This window comes from Coptis chinensis, chromosome 9 (genome assembly GCF_015680905.1).
Source record: "Coptis chinensis isolate HL-2020 chromosome 9, ASM1568090v1, whole genome shotgun sequence".
NCBI classification, from domain to species: domain Eukaryota; kingdom Viridiplantae; phylum Streptophyta; class Magnoliopsida; order Ranunculales; family Ranunculaceae; genus Coptis; species Coptis chinensis.
The window spans coordinates 49,963,078-49,980,613 of record NC_141464.1 but is presented as its reverse complement, the minus strand read 5'-3'; the positions used below and the strand labels follow the sequence as shown (position 1 = coordinate 49,980,613).

The window sequence follows — 17,536 nt, the reverse complement described above, 5'->3', positions numbered from 1 at the left end:
ATGCGAAAAACGAAAATAGAACACACCCAGTACACGAGTTTTACCCACATATGACGAGGCCAGATGTACTGGAGAAAAATCTAGGCTTTAGCGAAGATACAAGAATGGTGGCTAGAGTATACCCATTTCCCTATGTGAACTGTGGCGAATTGCCTCTTACAAGAATATTGATATGGAAACAACAGACAATTTTTACAAATAATACACATATATCAGTAAAGCCAAAGAATTGGCAAGGAGCCGCTAACAACTCTACAATTTATATCTCGCAGTCATCTTAAAGCTGGACGAATTTATGCACGATGGGGGTTCCCGTCGTCTGAAACAAAAAAAGTCACGAAATGTTAACCCAAGCAAAATCCAAAAGCTTAATGGTGATTCAAAATGACTCAGAGAGGGTCCAGAGTTCCTTACCATTTTAATGGCTATGGGATGTCAGTTAGATGTAAAGAATGTACAGGAAGGATTAAAATGTCATTTAGGCTGGTGGCAAGGGCCGCCGGCAGGTTGGGCATTCCATCTTTATATCCATCCATCTTTGTAGACAACCAGAATGGAAGAAATGATCACATGGTGTCACCTGCAAGAGTACGTGCTATTAAATAACTCCAATGTATATATGATGTGTTTATTTCAAAATCAACATTCTTGCGAAATATACTACGAGGAATAACTCTAGTATACCATGCAGTCAGTGGATCTTTGTGAGAGATCGATGGCAGTCATACAAATGACACAGTCGGTAGCAAGACTTGTATCCTGGTCAAATCTTCTGTAGTAGCTATATTTCTCGGGTAGTATCTGCCAGGTGCAAAACCATCATATTAGAGGCAAGTATTCCACTCGTGCAATCACGTTCTTATTTCTATTCAGAGTTGTGAATCTGGTTAGGATATTGAAGCACAGTGACAGACTTGACAAAAATATATATTACATGCTTTGACTTACAAGCAAAATTATTAAATTAACATGCACAGACCATCACTTGTTTACAGACGTTCAAGAGCATATTGGCAATATAATTGGTCAAAAAATAGTGGCATGACATTTCTGGAATTTGATGAAGACGTGTATTGGGGAAACGCATTACTTGTAGAAGTAGGGAAGTGGGATGCTATAACAGTTACGGATATAACATTTGGGCAATGCTCATACCTGACGAGGAATGAAGCATCGTGATCCAAGATAATTCTGAAGAAGAAGAATTGATGCCTGGAGCCCCATGAATACCACCAAACAGATGCACCAATTCTTGTCATTCTCAATACGCATGAAGTTGTTTGGGCAGCCAAAGACATATAGAGGAATAGCAAGTCGAGTGATAGTCATGCCCACAATGTAGTAAGGGTGCAAAGGTTTTCGTGAGTCGCGCATAACATTAGTGACTATTTGGGGGATCCAAAAGGAGTACATGATTAGAAGGATTGGCTGTAAAAAATTATGAAGCTGATACATGAGTAGTATTCCTCCCAAAAGAATCCCATCTGCAAAATAATTACAGAATTTTTAAGTACACAATTTCACCAAGGGAAAAAAAAAACATATCTAAGAACCTCAACCTCCTTTCATTCTAAAGTATGTAATAAAACTAAATACAAATAGCAACATTGTCTTAATAGCAATAAACAATCCACATAAACTGCAATGGTTTCTTTCTAGCAAGATTACTTACAAAATCGACTATAAAGAACTGATAGCTCACGTCTCATTGCTTCCCAACCTTCTCCATTAATCATAGGCCTATTTGCTTTCCATATTGCAAGCAGATATCTCATCTCAAAAATAGAGAAGACGACAAACTTGAAAAATGCAGCTGTGGCAAAAGCATTAAACAGGGATTCTGCAAACAAAACCAGTAGCAGCATCATGTAATCGTTAATAAATGGTCAAAGGATGTATGAGGTTCACAGTTTCCTGAGAAGCAATATAATTCACAGAGTTCTGGAGACAATTTCTTCTCCTCGTAGTGCGCTTTCTCAATTCCCTTTATAAATATATACTAACGACCATCTTTTAAATAGATAGCTTATATGACACTGTACAGCCAAATTTTACTAGGGACGAAAAGGAGCTGCTTATTTGAAAAACTGAATTGCTTGGGCCACCATTTCAGGATGGGCCTCAAAATTACCAAATGCAAAGCTCAAAAGTTGCTATATAAAGTGTTAAAGCACCAAAATGTCAAATCGAAAAGAGGGAACATAAATGACATGAAATAATTGCTTACAAAACGTACCAACTAATATCCCTGCTGTTAGATGTAAAAGACAAAGATAAGCATCCATGATGGCTTGTTGTCCAATCACTGATATTGAGACTTTAGCTGCTCCCTGCCAATAGAAATTAGAATAACATGATTAAGAAAACTTCCAGAATTAAAATAAATAAATAATGCCATAGAATAATTTTTTAGTTTAAAAATAAATAATATACTCCCCTGGTGGGTCACTCATTTTACCACATGAACCCCATATCTTAAGTGTCAGATGTTCAGGAAAATATAATTCTTGGTTGCAATCATCATGAAGGTGAGGATATAAATCCCGATTAAAGCACATGAAGGATTTATTAATTAACTTTTATTTGAGGATGAAAAAAACAACATAGAGAGACTTACCGACTGAGTATTGCTATGTTCCATTTGTCTAATCAACAGAAGAACTTGAAGAAAAGAGATCTGATGCATAAAACAGTTAAGGGCCCGATAGCACATCAAATGCAATGTTTCAATAAAAGGATTACGTCCTATAGTTCATAGCACTCAATTTCACCCTTCACCCTTCACTTTTTAATTTTTATCTGTTTATAATAATTGTAGTATCAGAATGCATCCACCCCAACCTTTTTGTTTGTACTCATAAACATCCCCTCGTTAGAAAACTCAAGCTACATGAAATCCAGAATAGATAGGAAAGAGAGCAGATGCATGAAGTTTTAAAAACTGCAGCCAAATTGAAAAAAAATACCATGTTATGTATTTTACTGTTACTTATAATGTTATGTTGGAGTTAAAAAGTCAGGGAAGAGATATTGATCTTTTGGCTCAGCCTCTTACTATGAAAATCACCCACATGTATCTTACCTACCCTTGAATTTATTAATGAAAAAATATTTTTAACAAGTGAAATAGGAAAGAAAACAAAATGAAATTAGAGTCTGGATTATCAAGGATACAAAAGTCACCATCAAGGTATAATTAACTGCCTTGTTGTAGTAAACCTCAATGTTGACTGAAGTAGCATTTAACATCATTGGTGAGAAGCACTCCCCGTAATCATCCCACGAAGGACTTTCCATCAAACCTTCTAATTGATAACGCTCATGTTGTCCATCTATTAACATAAAAGCACCTTAGTTAAAAAGCAGCATATATAACATAAAGGCATTCTGATAAATAATCAAAATTGTACTCACAATCTGTAACGAGCCACAATATGCTCCAAATTGCATATCAATGAATGGGAAAAAAGGAACATATAATAGCGTACATAGACGAGTTGGTTAACGTGGTAACTTAGATAAACCAGAAAGATATAGAGTCTGAGTAACATCGCACACCATATTTTCAAAATAAATAAATAAATAAATAAAATATGAAAGATTGTATTTCACAAATATGCTCATTTCGTATAAAGCTTGTGTTAAAAATTGGTTCAACGACACAAAAGGTGGTATGTGTTAGACCAACAAGCAGAATAGAGATATCTGGAACAACCTACATTTATCAGTGTAAAAGAAAGACACCTAGAATTCACTTAAAAATTAGAAGCAGGGGTAGTGGAAACATTCATGCCCCTGTATTGTCATCTGAACCTAACAAAGTACATGCACATTAGGAGAGTAGCTGCAAATTAACCGCCATTTCCTACTAAGTACTAACTAATGGACGCAAGAATCACGTGAATAAGGAAAGAGAAAAACCATGTAGATTTTCCTGCAACTCTTCAAGTAGTCATCCAAGGGAAAAAACGGGGAATATTAACCCTGAAAGGTTTACTTCGTTACAACCATCTCAATAATGGTTTCATGGTATATTTTTTGTTTAAAAATAGAAAAGACCAAACCATAAACTATATTTTTCAGACAGATATCAATTAATCGTGCTAAACATAAAGCCTTTTCAACTCTAATGTTCTGTTTTGCGAAAAGGAATAACCAGGACACCGTGTTTGCTGAGGGAAAATTTCAAGGAGAAATTTGTGAGATGACATGTGAAGAGGTTGGATTCAATTCCATCTTTATGCATACAAGTAGGGCCAAGATGTCTTATCTAGCTATGTACTTTAACACTAGCTACTGCTGCTTGAATGGTAACTCCACTGTTGCACGCATTGTTGACATTAGTAGGAATATGCGATTTTCTATTGTATCCTAGGATCACATATTTTCCTAGTGTCAAGCTTCGGTAGCTACTTCTACTTTTAACATTTGCATCTGGAAGTCAAAAAAGATGCACAATAGAATAGAGATTAAGGTTGGGGAAAATATCCCCCTATATTCATCAACAATAGGCGGATGGAGGAAGAGAATCTACAGTACTTTAAGCTTAGGTATCACCAACAGTGGTTGCTCGTGAGTGGATGAAAATAAAAGTCTCAACTATAACCTATTCCTTAGTGATAACAGTGGCTCCCACAAATTGCCTTCAGCAAACAAGAAACAGATATTATAACTAAGCAGTTTAAATTTTGATCGGTTGCTAATCAGTTCAGGAGCAACTAGGGATTAGGCCTACTCTGTCAGGGATTAATCCAAAAGAATCAGGTGATTCCTTGGAATGCCGGCTGACCATGCTAATAATTAGAAATGCTTAAATTTTGGGTTCCCAGCTGAAAAATAAATAAAATATACAACCATTTCAGGATATCTATGGAACACAGGCTGATCATGCTTAGCAGCCTCAGAACTAAAATATTTGCATCTCAAATATGTTTCTTGTGATAAGTTATCCATAAATTCTGGTAGCGGACGAACAAAAAAGAGTAGCACATCATTCACATCTTGAATATTTCAGACCATGATGTTGACAACAAGCTTGTATACAAAAAATGTTCTTGCTATGAAAATATAATTGCATGTATAAAAAAGTATACATTTTCCACTACAGGATTACAGGAAAGCTATGCCAAAAAAAAAGTAAGCATAAATTGATTAAGTCAAGTACCATATTGGGTTGAAGGAGCACGTGAAACCTGAGCTGCAATTTCTATATTACAATGTTTCTCCATGTCATAGGTAGGTGCTGCAATGCAAAAGAATCATCAATAAGCCACAACGACATCAAGTTAAGATAAAAAATATGTTAAAGAGAAATAAATGTCTTACAATATTTCCTCCTCCAAAACTTCTCTCCTGGAGACTCTTGAAACACCTGAGATGAGAAAACTCCTAACTGTTGAACGTAAAAGAGTTCAGCAATCAGTGTAAAGATCCCGACCCCGGAAATAATTTACAATCAGAAATAGCATCTGAAATTCCTCAAAATCAACTACAACATCAAATGAAGTATAAGCTTGGAAAATATCTTGGACAACATGGGAAGATCAGGCAGTATAGATATTTGGAACAAACTGAGGCACTGAAAAACTAGGCACTTTGGACGGAGAGACAATGACGTATATCTGATAATGGTGGTCCATGGTTCCACCTGATCCATCTTCCATATCATTATTTACATTTAGTTTCTTGTTATAGAAGAGTTTTAGTGTTTTAGTCTATGTTAATGGACACGCCACATTTGAAAAAAAATCCGCGTCGGATACATATCGACGTGTCCGCAGACACGTCACACACATTGTATGTGATATACGTCAATTTTTGATATTTTTCCGTGTCAAACACTTTATATCCGTGTCGAATACGGACACATATATCCGTGTTAATGTAACTTAGGTTTTAGGGAACTATGTAGTAGCTGCCAAAATAAGGTTTTTCTAAATGAGGCATGAGAATCTCCTTGTAAAGACATTAGTTGAGTCATGGGATAAAAGTGTTGTTTTTATGTGCTCTCTCTATCTGAGATTATTTCTTGGTTGTCTATTTCTAATAGTCCTATCCCTATTCCTGAATTCCCTAGTCCTATAATTTTGGAGTTCCAAAATTCCCTCCAAGATTGCTTTTTTAGAATGGTGTGCTGATTGCATCCTTAGAACGCATCCTCACCATAGCCAACCTCGGGAATCATAAAATGTGTTTGGTCAATTATTGCCAATTGTGCTGAAAAGATGGTGAGTTCGTGAATCATGTACTGCTTTGGTGTCCTTTTCTTGGAAAATATGGTCTGATTTTCGTAGTCGGGAGGAACTTGGGTATTAGATTTGCTAAAATGTTGGGGTCATGGTCCTTTCTCTTCTTCTGGAAATCACATTTGGAGCTTATTACCTTTTGCAATCATGTGGGAATTTGGCTGGCGTGCAACTATCGTCACTTTGATGGCATCTCAATTTCGCTTAAGCTTAAGAAGACAATTCTCTAGACAAAAGCTTTGTTATTTCGGTGGTCTTAAGTCTTCAAAGAGTTTAAAGGGTGTTTCTTTGAGTCTTTTGTAGCTAGATGGGATCGTCTTACGTTCTAAGACATGGGGTGATGGTGCATTTCTTGGGTTTTTTCTTATCTTGATTTATCTATTGTAAATGTTTTTCATTTCATTTTTCTCTTGTAATGTAGGCCTTCTCTGCCTACTTCTCTTGTAAATAAAAAAAACACTAGGTTTTGGGCTAAGTTACAATGACAAGGATACGTGTGCAGTATCTAACACGGAGAAATTTCAAAAATTGAGGTATACCACATTCAATAGATGTCTAATATGTGTCCGACACAGACACATGGATACATCTCCGACATGGATAATTTTTAAAATATGGCGTGTCCATAAAACACAGGTTATGGGTTATTATAATGGTGTGCGTCAATTGATTGAAACAAATCAAATCACATCAGACAAATAGGCAAAAGTACAGCTACAGAAGCAATGGGCCTAGGCCATAACGCCATACTGACTGGCACACAGACAGGCCTAAAATATCTTTAATAGGAAGTTAACAAAACTAACTAAGATACAACTGTCATCATAAAGCTGAGTGAATCCAAATGAATTAGATAACTAAGTTATAAGCAATACCAGGTGATACGGATTGGACAAAATGTAATCATCTTCTTGGCCTAAGTCTTCATCTTTGCCACTGCATAAAAACAAATGGTAGTACTAAGATTAACGCAGCTATATGCAAAGTAGGAAATAGTATGACACATCAATGAAGTAGAAAATTTCCAGGGCCTATTGCGAGGGAGAGTGACCTAGTATTATAGCATCTAGGTAAAAACACTAAATGTTGGTCATTCATAAAGAAATGGAAGTATGTAATTTTAGTCGAATAAACATGTTGAATTGTGGAAAAACAGTAAACCACACTGCACCAGACAGTTCAGTTCATGTGGTGCAATAAAACGAATTAGAATGAGGTTTCTACAACTTATATGAAACATATAAACATCCATCTCATACAACACATAAAATCTAAACTTCAGTTAGCAACACAATGAGTAGCAACACAATGAAGTATGAACTAAACAGAAAGCCTTTTAGATTTCATTAAATTATCTTCCAAATAGAGAAATGAAATAGACCAAAAATAATAAGCATCATGTGACATGAATTATTTGGTCAGTTGAACAAAACGATAGTGGCAACTGATAAAAGGAAAAATGAATAAATGACAGACCAAAAGAGCCCCATTTTCCTAGAGGAACACTGAATATCTCTTCCGGACAACTCCTAAAATGGAATGTCATTGCATACCATCGTAATTGGCATCTTTTGTTTCTTTTTTTATTGAATATAAGGTTTATAGCCATTTAAGAGCATCTTCTTCAGATGGGATTGCTTGTTGGGTAGTGTAAAGAAAGGGACACTGAGTTGTATAACTTGTATTATCTTATAGTTCTTTCTTGTCTGTATTTTTTAGTAGCTACTGTATCAACAGGGCCTGATTCGATCTACAAACAACTCCCAACTCTTTTAACAAGAAAGTTGCGTGGCTAAGAAAGGTGTGTTTTATTTTATTAGTCTAAATCTGTATAGTAAAAATTACAAGAGACTCTGCAAGCAGCAGCTAAAACAAGCACGCTCACTGTAGAACCTACCCCCAAGGCCCCAAATCACAATGGAAACCCATTATCTCCTAATCAGGTTATCACATAAGAAATAGATAAATAAAAATCCTTGAACAGCACAGCCTAAAATTAAGGAAGGAGATGTCAATGAGAATATCTGTCCACTTCATTTTGAAGACGATCTTACTAATTTTGGTTTAAACTCATTTCAGTAAATGATCTTTCATTCAGCAACGACCAAAGCTTATCCCACAGCCAACCCGATAATAAGGGCAAACAATTTCATGTACCAAGACATATGATAATGAGGACACAAGTACACAACCCAGAATAAGAATAAATGTATTATAGCACACAACAAGCCTGACATAGGAAAATTGCTAACAAGTTGCAAAATTGATGCCATAATACAATACTGACATCTCCGGTGAACAATTCATAAAAACCATATAAACATTAAAACTGGATTTGGAAAAAAAGGGAAGCAAGTACTAGAAAAAGAGCAATGCTGAATCTCACCTGTTGACTACCATCCGAAGTTGTCTAAAAGGCCATATATACACACCTTCTACTCTAATTTGAGCAGATCGTACTCCAGCACCATGATGGTCCAACACATCGTGGAAAATAATTACACCCTGGTAAAACATTAAGATGGAGATTAGAGAATATTTACTTGCAAACCTAAACTACAACTATGTTGGACACTTGGACTAAAGCAACTTCCTATTTCATTGTGTCACATAGTTTCACTGGGACACAGCAGAATCCACATGTTTTTAACTAGTTTCCATAAATTGAAGATTTGAAGAAAGTATGAAAGGTTGCTGTTGGTCAGAATATCATATCATATTCCAGAACCAATAAAAAAGAAATCAATAAATGTGTTAGAAACTTAGAATGTCTATGGTACCTTGTAATCTTTTTTTATAAAAACGCATTGAGGCTTAAGTCTCAAGGTGTGTTTTAAGCCTATTACAAATTTATACACGTTTACAGTGAGGCTACAGCATCAATGGTGTCAGCCTCAATGATATCATATCACATGCCTAGTCACCTGACCAGCTGAAAGAGCCTATAACTAGTCCTGGTCAGAACAAGGACAACAAGTACTTCTTTCCTAATTGATTCTCTCTTTCCTCTTTCGGCTCTGCCTGTTGGTTCGGCATTTCACCTTCCCAAAAGCCAGAACATTATTCTTGGTCATCACTTCCGTACTTACCCCTAAGACCTTATCCACCCCTTCTCCAACTTTCTACATGGAGAGGAATGTGATCAAGGAGCGGCCACAACTTGCTTCTTTCCTATATTTGATGGATGCTATTAGTCACACGGGCCAGAGCTTTGGAGAGGGATAGATGTTTAATACAGAAAAAGGAGTTCATGGAGAAGTCTCTCTTTGATGCTTTATCATCATTGCTAATTTCCCACACATGAGGATATGGAACAAGAACTTTCATAGAGTGGGTTTTTAACAACGGTGGCAAACTTGATGAGCACTCAAACCATATATAACTTGAATAAAAAGGTATGAAGATTCCTAATATTTGTCCTCATTGCAAGAATTTGGAAAAGGTTGTGAACTATTACTAGTTGCTACTTGTGTTCTTTCTGTATTTCCTTCAATACACCTTGGGATCTAACTCACTCTAAGTTTGCACCCACTTTCTTCTAAAAGCTAAGTGATTCATGGACATCCCAAAAGCAACCGTATGGACGCTACGGAAAGAAACAAATAAGAGGGGGACCAAAGGGTCTGATTACTATTGATGACATATATATTTCCTCAGTTGAGCACTTGGCAGCTCGAAAGCATACATTTAAGGATGAAATTTTAGGACAAAGTGTGCAATTCAGACATCATTTTAATGTAATTTTGAAGTGTTGTGTAAACAGTTCTGGTGTTGCTTGTGTAGTGCCTTGCTAAGATAGCTTAAGGTGAAAAGACATTGTCTAAGTTCCACTCCTTCAGTTACAATATACTCTGCAGTTATGATCAATGGTATTTAGTTTTACTGGAAAGAAACAAAAGTAAAATGTAGCAAACTTTTTAATCCAACTGTTACAAAATAGTGAAGGTAAAAGGATATAGATAATGGGATCGTGTATTTTACTAATAGTAATGATCAATAAAAGAAGAACAGTGATGCAACCTGAACATAATGCACCCCAGTTATCTTTGTAGGAGTACTAGCTAGCTCAAAGACAGTAACACCCTCAAATTTCCCCGGATCTGGAAACCGGAGAGAACCATTTATAGAATTTTGAGAGTTCCAGGTTCCTGCATCTCACAAGACCAAACATATATGATCAGATTAACTGTACAGAATACAAATTGAGCCGACAAGTACAAATACAAGTTAACCTGTTTTACGTAGGTGCATGTATGTGTGTGACAAACAGAAACTAAGCGGGTTCAAATATTGTCCACACACAAACAGATTATTAAGTACAAATTTACGAAAATGAGATAGATTTAAAGTAAAATGTCAGCAGTAACAGTGTTACATTGTACAACGATTGCAACCTAAAGTGTCAAGTAGGTTAATGCGCTCTCAATCCACGAATTAACGCTTCCAACACAAAGTCGCTCGAAATTCGCACTCTTATAGTGTGCGCTTTTCAACATGTAAAGCACACTTCCCTAAACTAATATGAATTCATACATGCCAATAATTTGTCTCATCTACACATGGCACCTAAAGGTCTCCTTGCAATGCTTTGTGATGAATTGTTTAATCAATATATAGTTCCTTACCAAAACCCCTCTGGACTTGTAATTGCAAGAACAAAAAAGGATTAGTAATTGCAAACCTGGGCGAGGGGTGGAGTGGAATAGTAGGGTGTGATTACAAAAAACATCACCAACTAGTTTGAAATCAAATGGACGCTCAGCCGGATAACAGATTAGCTCCACATAAGTGCAAAATATCAACGTATTTGAAAAGAAATGTAAATATAAAACAAGGTGTTGGTGATGGTCCTGATGTTGGTGATGGCAATTTAATGAGTAAGTGACAAGCTTTAAAGGTTAGGAGAGAACCTATTGTACCTATACCACACTTTTAGTACAAAACACATCACTATTCCGAATCAACTATAACAACCTGATGACAAAGATTGCAAAAAAGAAAAGAGTCAAACCTCTGTATGTCCCTGTAATATTCCAAGCAGCAGATGGGCCCACATCATCATCCCTTTTAGCAAATAGCCACTGCAAGACCCAATATAAGAATAAGCCACATTTAAACTTTAAAATGGATTACTGATTTTGTAACCAACATTTAGGCATGAAGGATTCCCTCAAGAATGGTTTACAAGTAGCATTTGTGTGCGCTTCAGCACATATACAGACAATCACAAACTTCACATTGTAACAGGTATATACTGGGAAGGGGCTGTTACACAGTTCTAAGAATAAAGACTTCCAGCAAACAACACGACTGGCAGTTTACTCTACCTAAGTTCAAGGCGGCAGCAAGAGAGTGACATTTAACACGCAAGTAAATATTAAAATACGGGCTAGTCCTTATTTTCTTTTTATTGCCTACCTAAGCCTTATGATGTTTTCATAATCAAGCATCGCATCCCTTCCTCGACTTGTGAATACAGAGCATCAAACTTCCTCTAAGATTCTAGCATTAGAAAATCTTCCACCACAATAGAATGTAGGTGTTCCTGAAGATGACTGGCTTGTAAAGTGGCTATTACGCAAACGGACACCCAAAGTAAATCTCCTGATGATCAAATTATTCTAGAGTAACGAATTCTGCTTCAGTAAATTTCGTTTGTGAAGAGTAACTTCAACAAATATCCTCAGAATGCTACAGTTTGTAAGTATTCTGATAATATTCTACATAAACTCCCTTTGATCTTACAGTTTCTTCTAATTTTTTGCAACCAATCTCTAAATCATCGTGATTTGCCTCGGATAGTTCTCACATACTGGAGCAATTAGTTCACCCTATATTGGAACTACTATCATAGGTACATCCATATACAGTTTGTCTCACCTCATCTACTTAAACGATCTCAACTCTACCCCCAATGAGTTCATGACAAGCTATGAAGCACCGATACGTTCCTATGGGTAAAGTATCCGTGTCCGATACGTGTCCGACACAGATATGCCCCGATACGCGTCCGATACGTGTTGGATACGCGATTTGGAGTATCTGATTTTATAATTAATTTTTTAATTTCCGACACGCGGGGGACAGTAATCTCACACATACAAGAAATTTTTTTGGAACTTCAACAAAAAAAAACAAGTGAAATAAAATCCAAGTTAAGAAGAGATGCAAGAGAAGAAAGATTAAATGAATCCAAGTTATACATGTAAGTTGCTGCTTAATGTGTTTGAATTGGTCATTTTATGAAGTAGAATTGCCATTTTAATTTTAATTTGATGAAAAATGCTCAATTATATATATATATATATATATATATATATATATATATATTATTATATTAAACGTGTCCATGACGTATCCGTGTCCTATATTTTTGAAAAATGCCGTGTCCGGGTATCCGTGCTTCCTAAATGACAAGTTGTTCCTTACTTCCAAGCATTTCTCCCATAACGCCATTGTTGGCCTCACTGCCATTTTAATGCATAGATTTCACTACAAGTGTAACATGGCAGTCCTGAAGTGCACGTCCAGTTCAATCAGCCCGCTCTAGTCTTATGAGGATTTTCAAATCTTCAATCCAACCTCCCTTGTCCTTGTTTGCCAACTGCTAAAACGCTAACCTACTCGAAACTCAATTTGCCTCCAAACCACTCATAAGCAAAATTGCAATACAGTCTATTTATCTATGACCACTTCTCAAATGCAATCACCACAACACTAATATAAACCAAACTGCACACTTTTCCATCTAAACAACTTCACTACTAGACTACTACTTACTATATTACTCATACACAAACTAAAAAAAAAAAAATGCAATAACAACCATTTACACCAATTAACATCCAAAATATCATCTTTTTCACAAAGAAACAACATAAAAAGACTCCCCCACACATAAATAGTTCAAAAAATTAAGCATACCTCATCGCCCCAAGATTGACTAGTCTCTCTTAAAGGTCGAACAGCATAAACAAACTGAAACAAATAAAAAACAAAGCAAGCCCACAACATCAAACAACTCCTTGTGGTTGTTTTCACCATATCGGGTAAGCTTCGGTGTTACCGATATATCGGATTGTTTTTGAGGTGGTAGTGAAGAAATGAAGTGAAAATAATAATGAAATGCATTGTTTTTAGAAGACGGTTGCTTTAAGTGGACTCAAAAAACCATTTGAAAGAAAGAGAGAGTTGAACAACAAACAATGAAACCAGACATAAACAACAAATTGGAAATTGAAGTATTACCCACACAAATAACACCTTCACCACCTAGTTTTTAATTTTAGTTTAATTAATTTTTTATTATTATATTATTATTTTATTTAATGATGTTGTGCCAGTTGGTTAAAAGCAACCTATTTTATTTAAGAGTTGTACAGATGCTATGAGTCTCTGGAAATATTAATGGAAAATGTTAAACAAAGTTTAGGCGATATTAATACTATTTTATTTCTTTCTTTTTTTCGTTTTTGTTTTTTTAATCGTACGCATAAAATATCAAATAACTAAGCCCGTGTGCACGATATTAATTTATTTTTTCGTTTTTGTTTTTTTTTATATCTAGGTATATATTTTATTGCACGATTTCTTTGTGTTAAAAATAAAGTTCATACTTCATACTATCAATTTTAGAGAGAATAATGTAATTAATCAGATTAGTTTCTTATTTTAAATATTCAAATCCCTTTAATTTAGTTAGAATATTACATTTTTCGGTGTTATTTATCTATTTAACACTGAAAAAGGGGGTTGAGTTCTTTATTGAAATCCGAGAAGTTTGACCAACTCGACCCAATTCGAATTGGATTTGGGCTGAAAATTTAAAGACCGACTAGGACTTGATCTGGACTCGAGTTGAAACATTTGTAACTCGAATTGGATTCGGAATAGGCCTCAACCTGACTAAGCCTGCCCGAATTCCACCCCTACGTGGAAATGTGTAGTTACAACTCTTTACGTGGGTTTCTTATGAAACAATTCTCATGAAGAATATAACAAAAATGGTAACAGGGAATCCATTTGTAGGGCTAAATTCTAAAGAGTTGCATTGGAGTTGTTTGGCTTAAAATGTTACGTTAAAGCATTAGAGCTCATTTTTCATGAATGCAAGATAGGCCGGATTGATCTCCATTTTAGAAGGACAATAGAAACGCAGCTATCTGAGTGCATGCTGACTGGGTGAGAACTTTTTATCGAATAGGAATTTATGTCGGACTTCCTAATGGGCTGCGCAAAACTTGACACTGAGACTTGGTGCTATATGTTAGGGCTGGATTTGTATTAGAAAGCTTTACTGCCTTACCACTTCAATTAAATCAATCTAACATATATAAATGAGAAGTCTGATCTCGAAGAATTTGAGTGTTAAGGAGTGGTCCTAATTGAAATTCTTAAAGTTAAATTATGGTTTATATCTAATTTAATGCCTCGAGATATGTATACAAATAATTTATGACTCTAAAATATGAGGGATTCAAAATGGGATATATAAAGCAATCAAAGTTTAAATAGGATACAAAATCATAATTAATAATGGCTCTATAATTGTGTTAAGTTGTAACTATTAAGGAAAAAAACATCTCTCTTCTATCCCAAATTTAAGGCTTCACGTAAAAGTCTTTTCCTTTATAATGTAGTAATTCACATAAACTGTCTAGATTGATTTCGATAAATTCAAACAATAGATTAATTAAATTTGAATGGCAGACTGAAAGTGTCAGGAAACAACTTAATTAATATAGAAGGCAATATAGAGTTTTCTTCAAAATTTAATAGAAAATGTCAAAGGTAAAAACATTTTTTATAAATTTTGTTAGCTAGGATCAAAATTAGAATAATAATGTCGACGAGCTAATGCACGGTTTGGGTTTTAGGGAGCGCATACATGAAGCTCTTATGGTCTATTGGTTCTTTCGAACACACATAAAAACCCAATTGCAATTGAAACACATAATCACATGATAATTGGAAGCTCTACAAATTTGAATTTTATTAAATAATTGAAACATACATTATTGACATTTATGCAATGTTTTTTTGTTCAAATGTTCAAATTGAACATGATCATTTGAACAAAGAAAAAAAAAATCCAAAGCAATTTAAATAGGGACCATACATCAAATTAAATTATCATGTATGTGTAAGTTAACATTTAAAATTAATGAGATACCAACTTAAATTACCAAATAAAACAGTGTGACAAAGTCACAGACACTTTCTAGTTGAAGAACAATACAACAAAGTAACAGATATGGGGTTTCACATGGCAATCCAGGATCGGACTAGCTGGTTATGGGGCAGTTTATCGAAAATAGTAACAGTGAGGTTTTGTTGGTATTATACAAGAACATCTACAAGTTATATGGCCAAAGTGGGAATTATCAACAATATAGAAGTGGTTATTGACAAGGATTGGTACAAGATATGGATAGACTCGGATTCAAGGGCGACAATTAATCTTTTGGCACCTTAGAGCTTCCATGGGAAGTGAGACCTCATTGGGAGGCTTGCGAAAGAAAGTTGAGTTATGTTCTGATCTCACATACATGGCGTGAAGTCAACTTCTCAGCTGATCAAGCTGCCATCACATAACATTTCCCTAAACTTACAAGAACAAGTTGTATAGTCAGGAAAACCCATATGCATTTCCAAATGATATGGGAATCACCAGATTTTGTGTACATTAGATTTGACTAAGGTTATTTAGGAAACATAATCCTAATTAAGCCAACCTCTTGTAAATTCTTTCCTTTTAATACAATTTGCTAACTTAGAAAAAAGAAATCAAGAAGGCGGCATACCCAGTACTATACCTATACACTTGTGCCACTTTATGCATGAAACTCATTTTTCACAAAAACGAACATATCAATAGTTCAGTGCGTATGTATGACATGTATGTAATAGTATCACAGCATGGACAACCACACTAAATTTTGAGAAAAATGTTTCATATCTCTAGATTTTAAACTTTTATAGGATCGAAATGGGAAAAAATATGTATATTGTGTTGTGTCCTAAAACCATTTAATTAATTATTCAGTCTTTTAGCATTATATTGGACAAACTATGTGGAGTTACTTCATAAATTTGGCGATAATGGTCTCAAGATTTAACTTATGTGTGTGCGTGTCCAACAATTGTGATTTTTCACATTTAACCTATGTAAAAGAGCGTTTTGGTTTTCCTTTACATACAAGGGAGATAGGAGGATGGGATTGGATTTGGGAAAGACCAAGTTCGGCTGGATGACAAAGCGAAGCTGCAACCTTGACCCACGATCTTCTCTTGATTTCGACTGACACTGCATGAAGAAGAATCGTCTCAACGTAGTTCATGTAGGTGGTATTTATATGCACAAGGGAGTGTTGATCCCCGTGTGTACTGACATGTACATATGTAGGGTGGAGATTATGAATTGAATGTGTGTTAGATTGGTTTTGGTAGAAATTGTGTGATGATTGGGAGTGGGTGCAGTAGTTCATATTTCACGGTGATTGGAAGTACAGGTAAGGCTCTGATTATGATTACATCCGGATTAGGGATGGTGTCTTTATTCGAAGCGTTCTACCTTAGGTCGTTCATTCGTCTTGAGGTATTCTTGAGCGAGCTAAAGTGTACCACCTACATGAAGCGAGCTACTCATGACTCGATCTTGGAGGTCGATGACATAAGTTCGTTACGATCTCTGCTTATGCTTAACGCGTGTTTAATATTCTTTAATGAGAATATTACTCCCTTACACAGCCCTCTCTTAGTAGATTGTGTTGTACATTGAAGCGATCTGCTGAGAGAAAACGACAGTGCGTGTTGAGCATAAGTGGAAGAGCGGGCTGGTGTGAACGGACCCGACTGGCACACCGTAGAGCTCGAGTCGTGTTGTATGACGTCTTGACTGGAAGTGAAAGTTGGCATGTGGTTTGCACGTGACAGAATCATAGTAGTTGGTAAGGAAACGTGTTGCCGCATTTTTCGAAATCTTGAAAAGACAGGTCCTTGAGACACGTGTGTGGGCTAGGGTGTAGGCTGTAATCATAACTCCTTGGTAACTAAACGGGCGGTTGCACAAAATCAAATTTGGGACAACTGAAAAGTTATTTCTTGTTTTCTTCTTCAGCAAAACCGTAAGCTAGGGTTTCTCAGGTGAGTGTTTCTGTTGCCGCTGCCTTTCCATTTTCAGTTTTCTTTCTTCTTGTTCAAGTGTAGTGTGTTTATTAGGTAGGTCGATGTTAGGTTTTATTGCTTAAGCTTGGGTATTTGATAAAAAGAAAACGTAAAAATGTCTGACT

General features: G+C 35.7%; 1 protein-coding gene across 1 annotated transcript; it reads right to left on the bottom strand.

The window, feature by feature from the left end:
* Positions 1 to 97: 97 nt before the first annotated feature.
* Positions 98 to 13,563, bottom strand: LOC147476486 (transmembrane E3 ubiquitin-protein ligase FLY1-like). Its single transcript, XM_086581797.1, has 15 exons — positions 13,170 to 13,563; positions 11,257 to 11,326; positions 10,266 to 10,393; positions 8,632 to 8,750; positions 7,121 to 7,181; positions 5,326 to 5,392; positions 5,165 to 5,242; positions 3,175 to 3,332; positions 2,618 to 2,677; positions 2,237 to 2,330; positions 1,673 to 1,840; positions 1,156 to 1,484; positions 685 to 801; positions 415 to 580; positions 98 to 319 (listed from the first exon to the last, which is right to left on the bottom strand). The coding sequence occupies exons 1-14, from the start codon at positions 13,287 to 13,289 to the stop codon at positions 479 to 481; spliced, it is 1,671 nt and encodes a 556-aa protein (XP_086437923.1). The 5' UTR covers positions 13,290 to 13,563; the 3' UTR covers positions 98 to 319; positions 415 to 478.
* Positions 13,564 to 17,536: the final 3,973 nt, after the last annotated feature.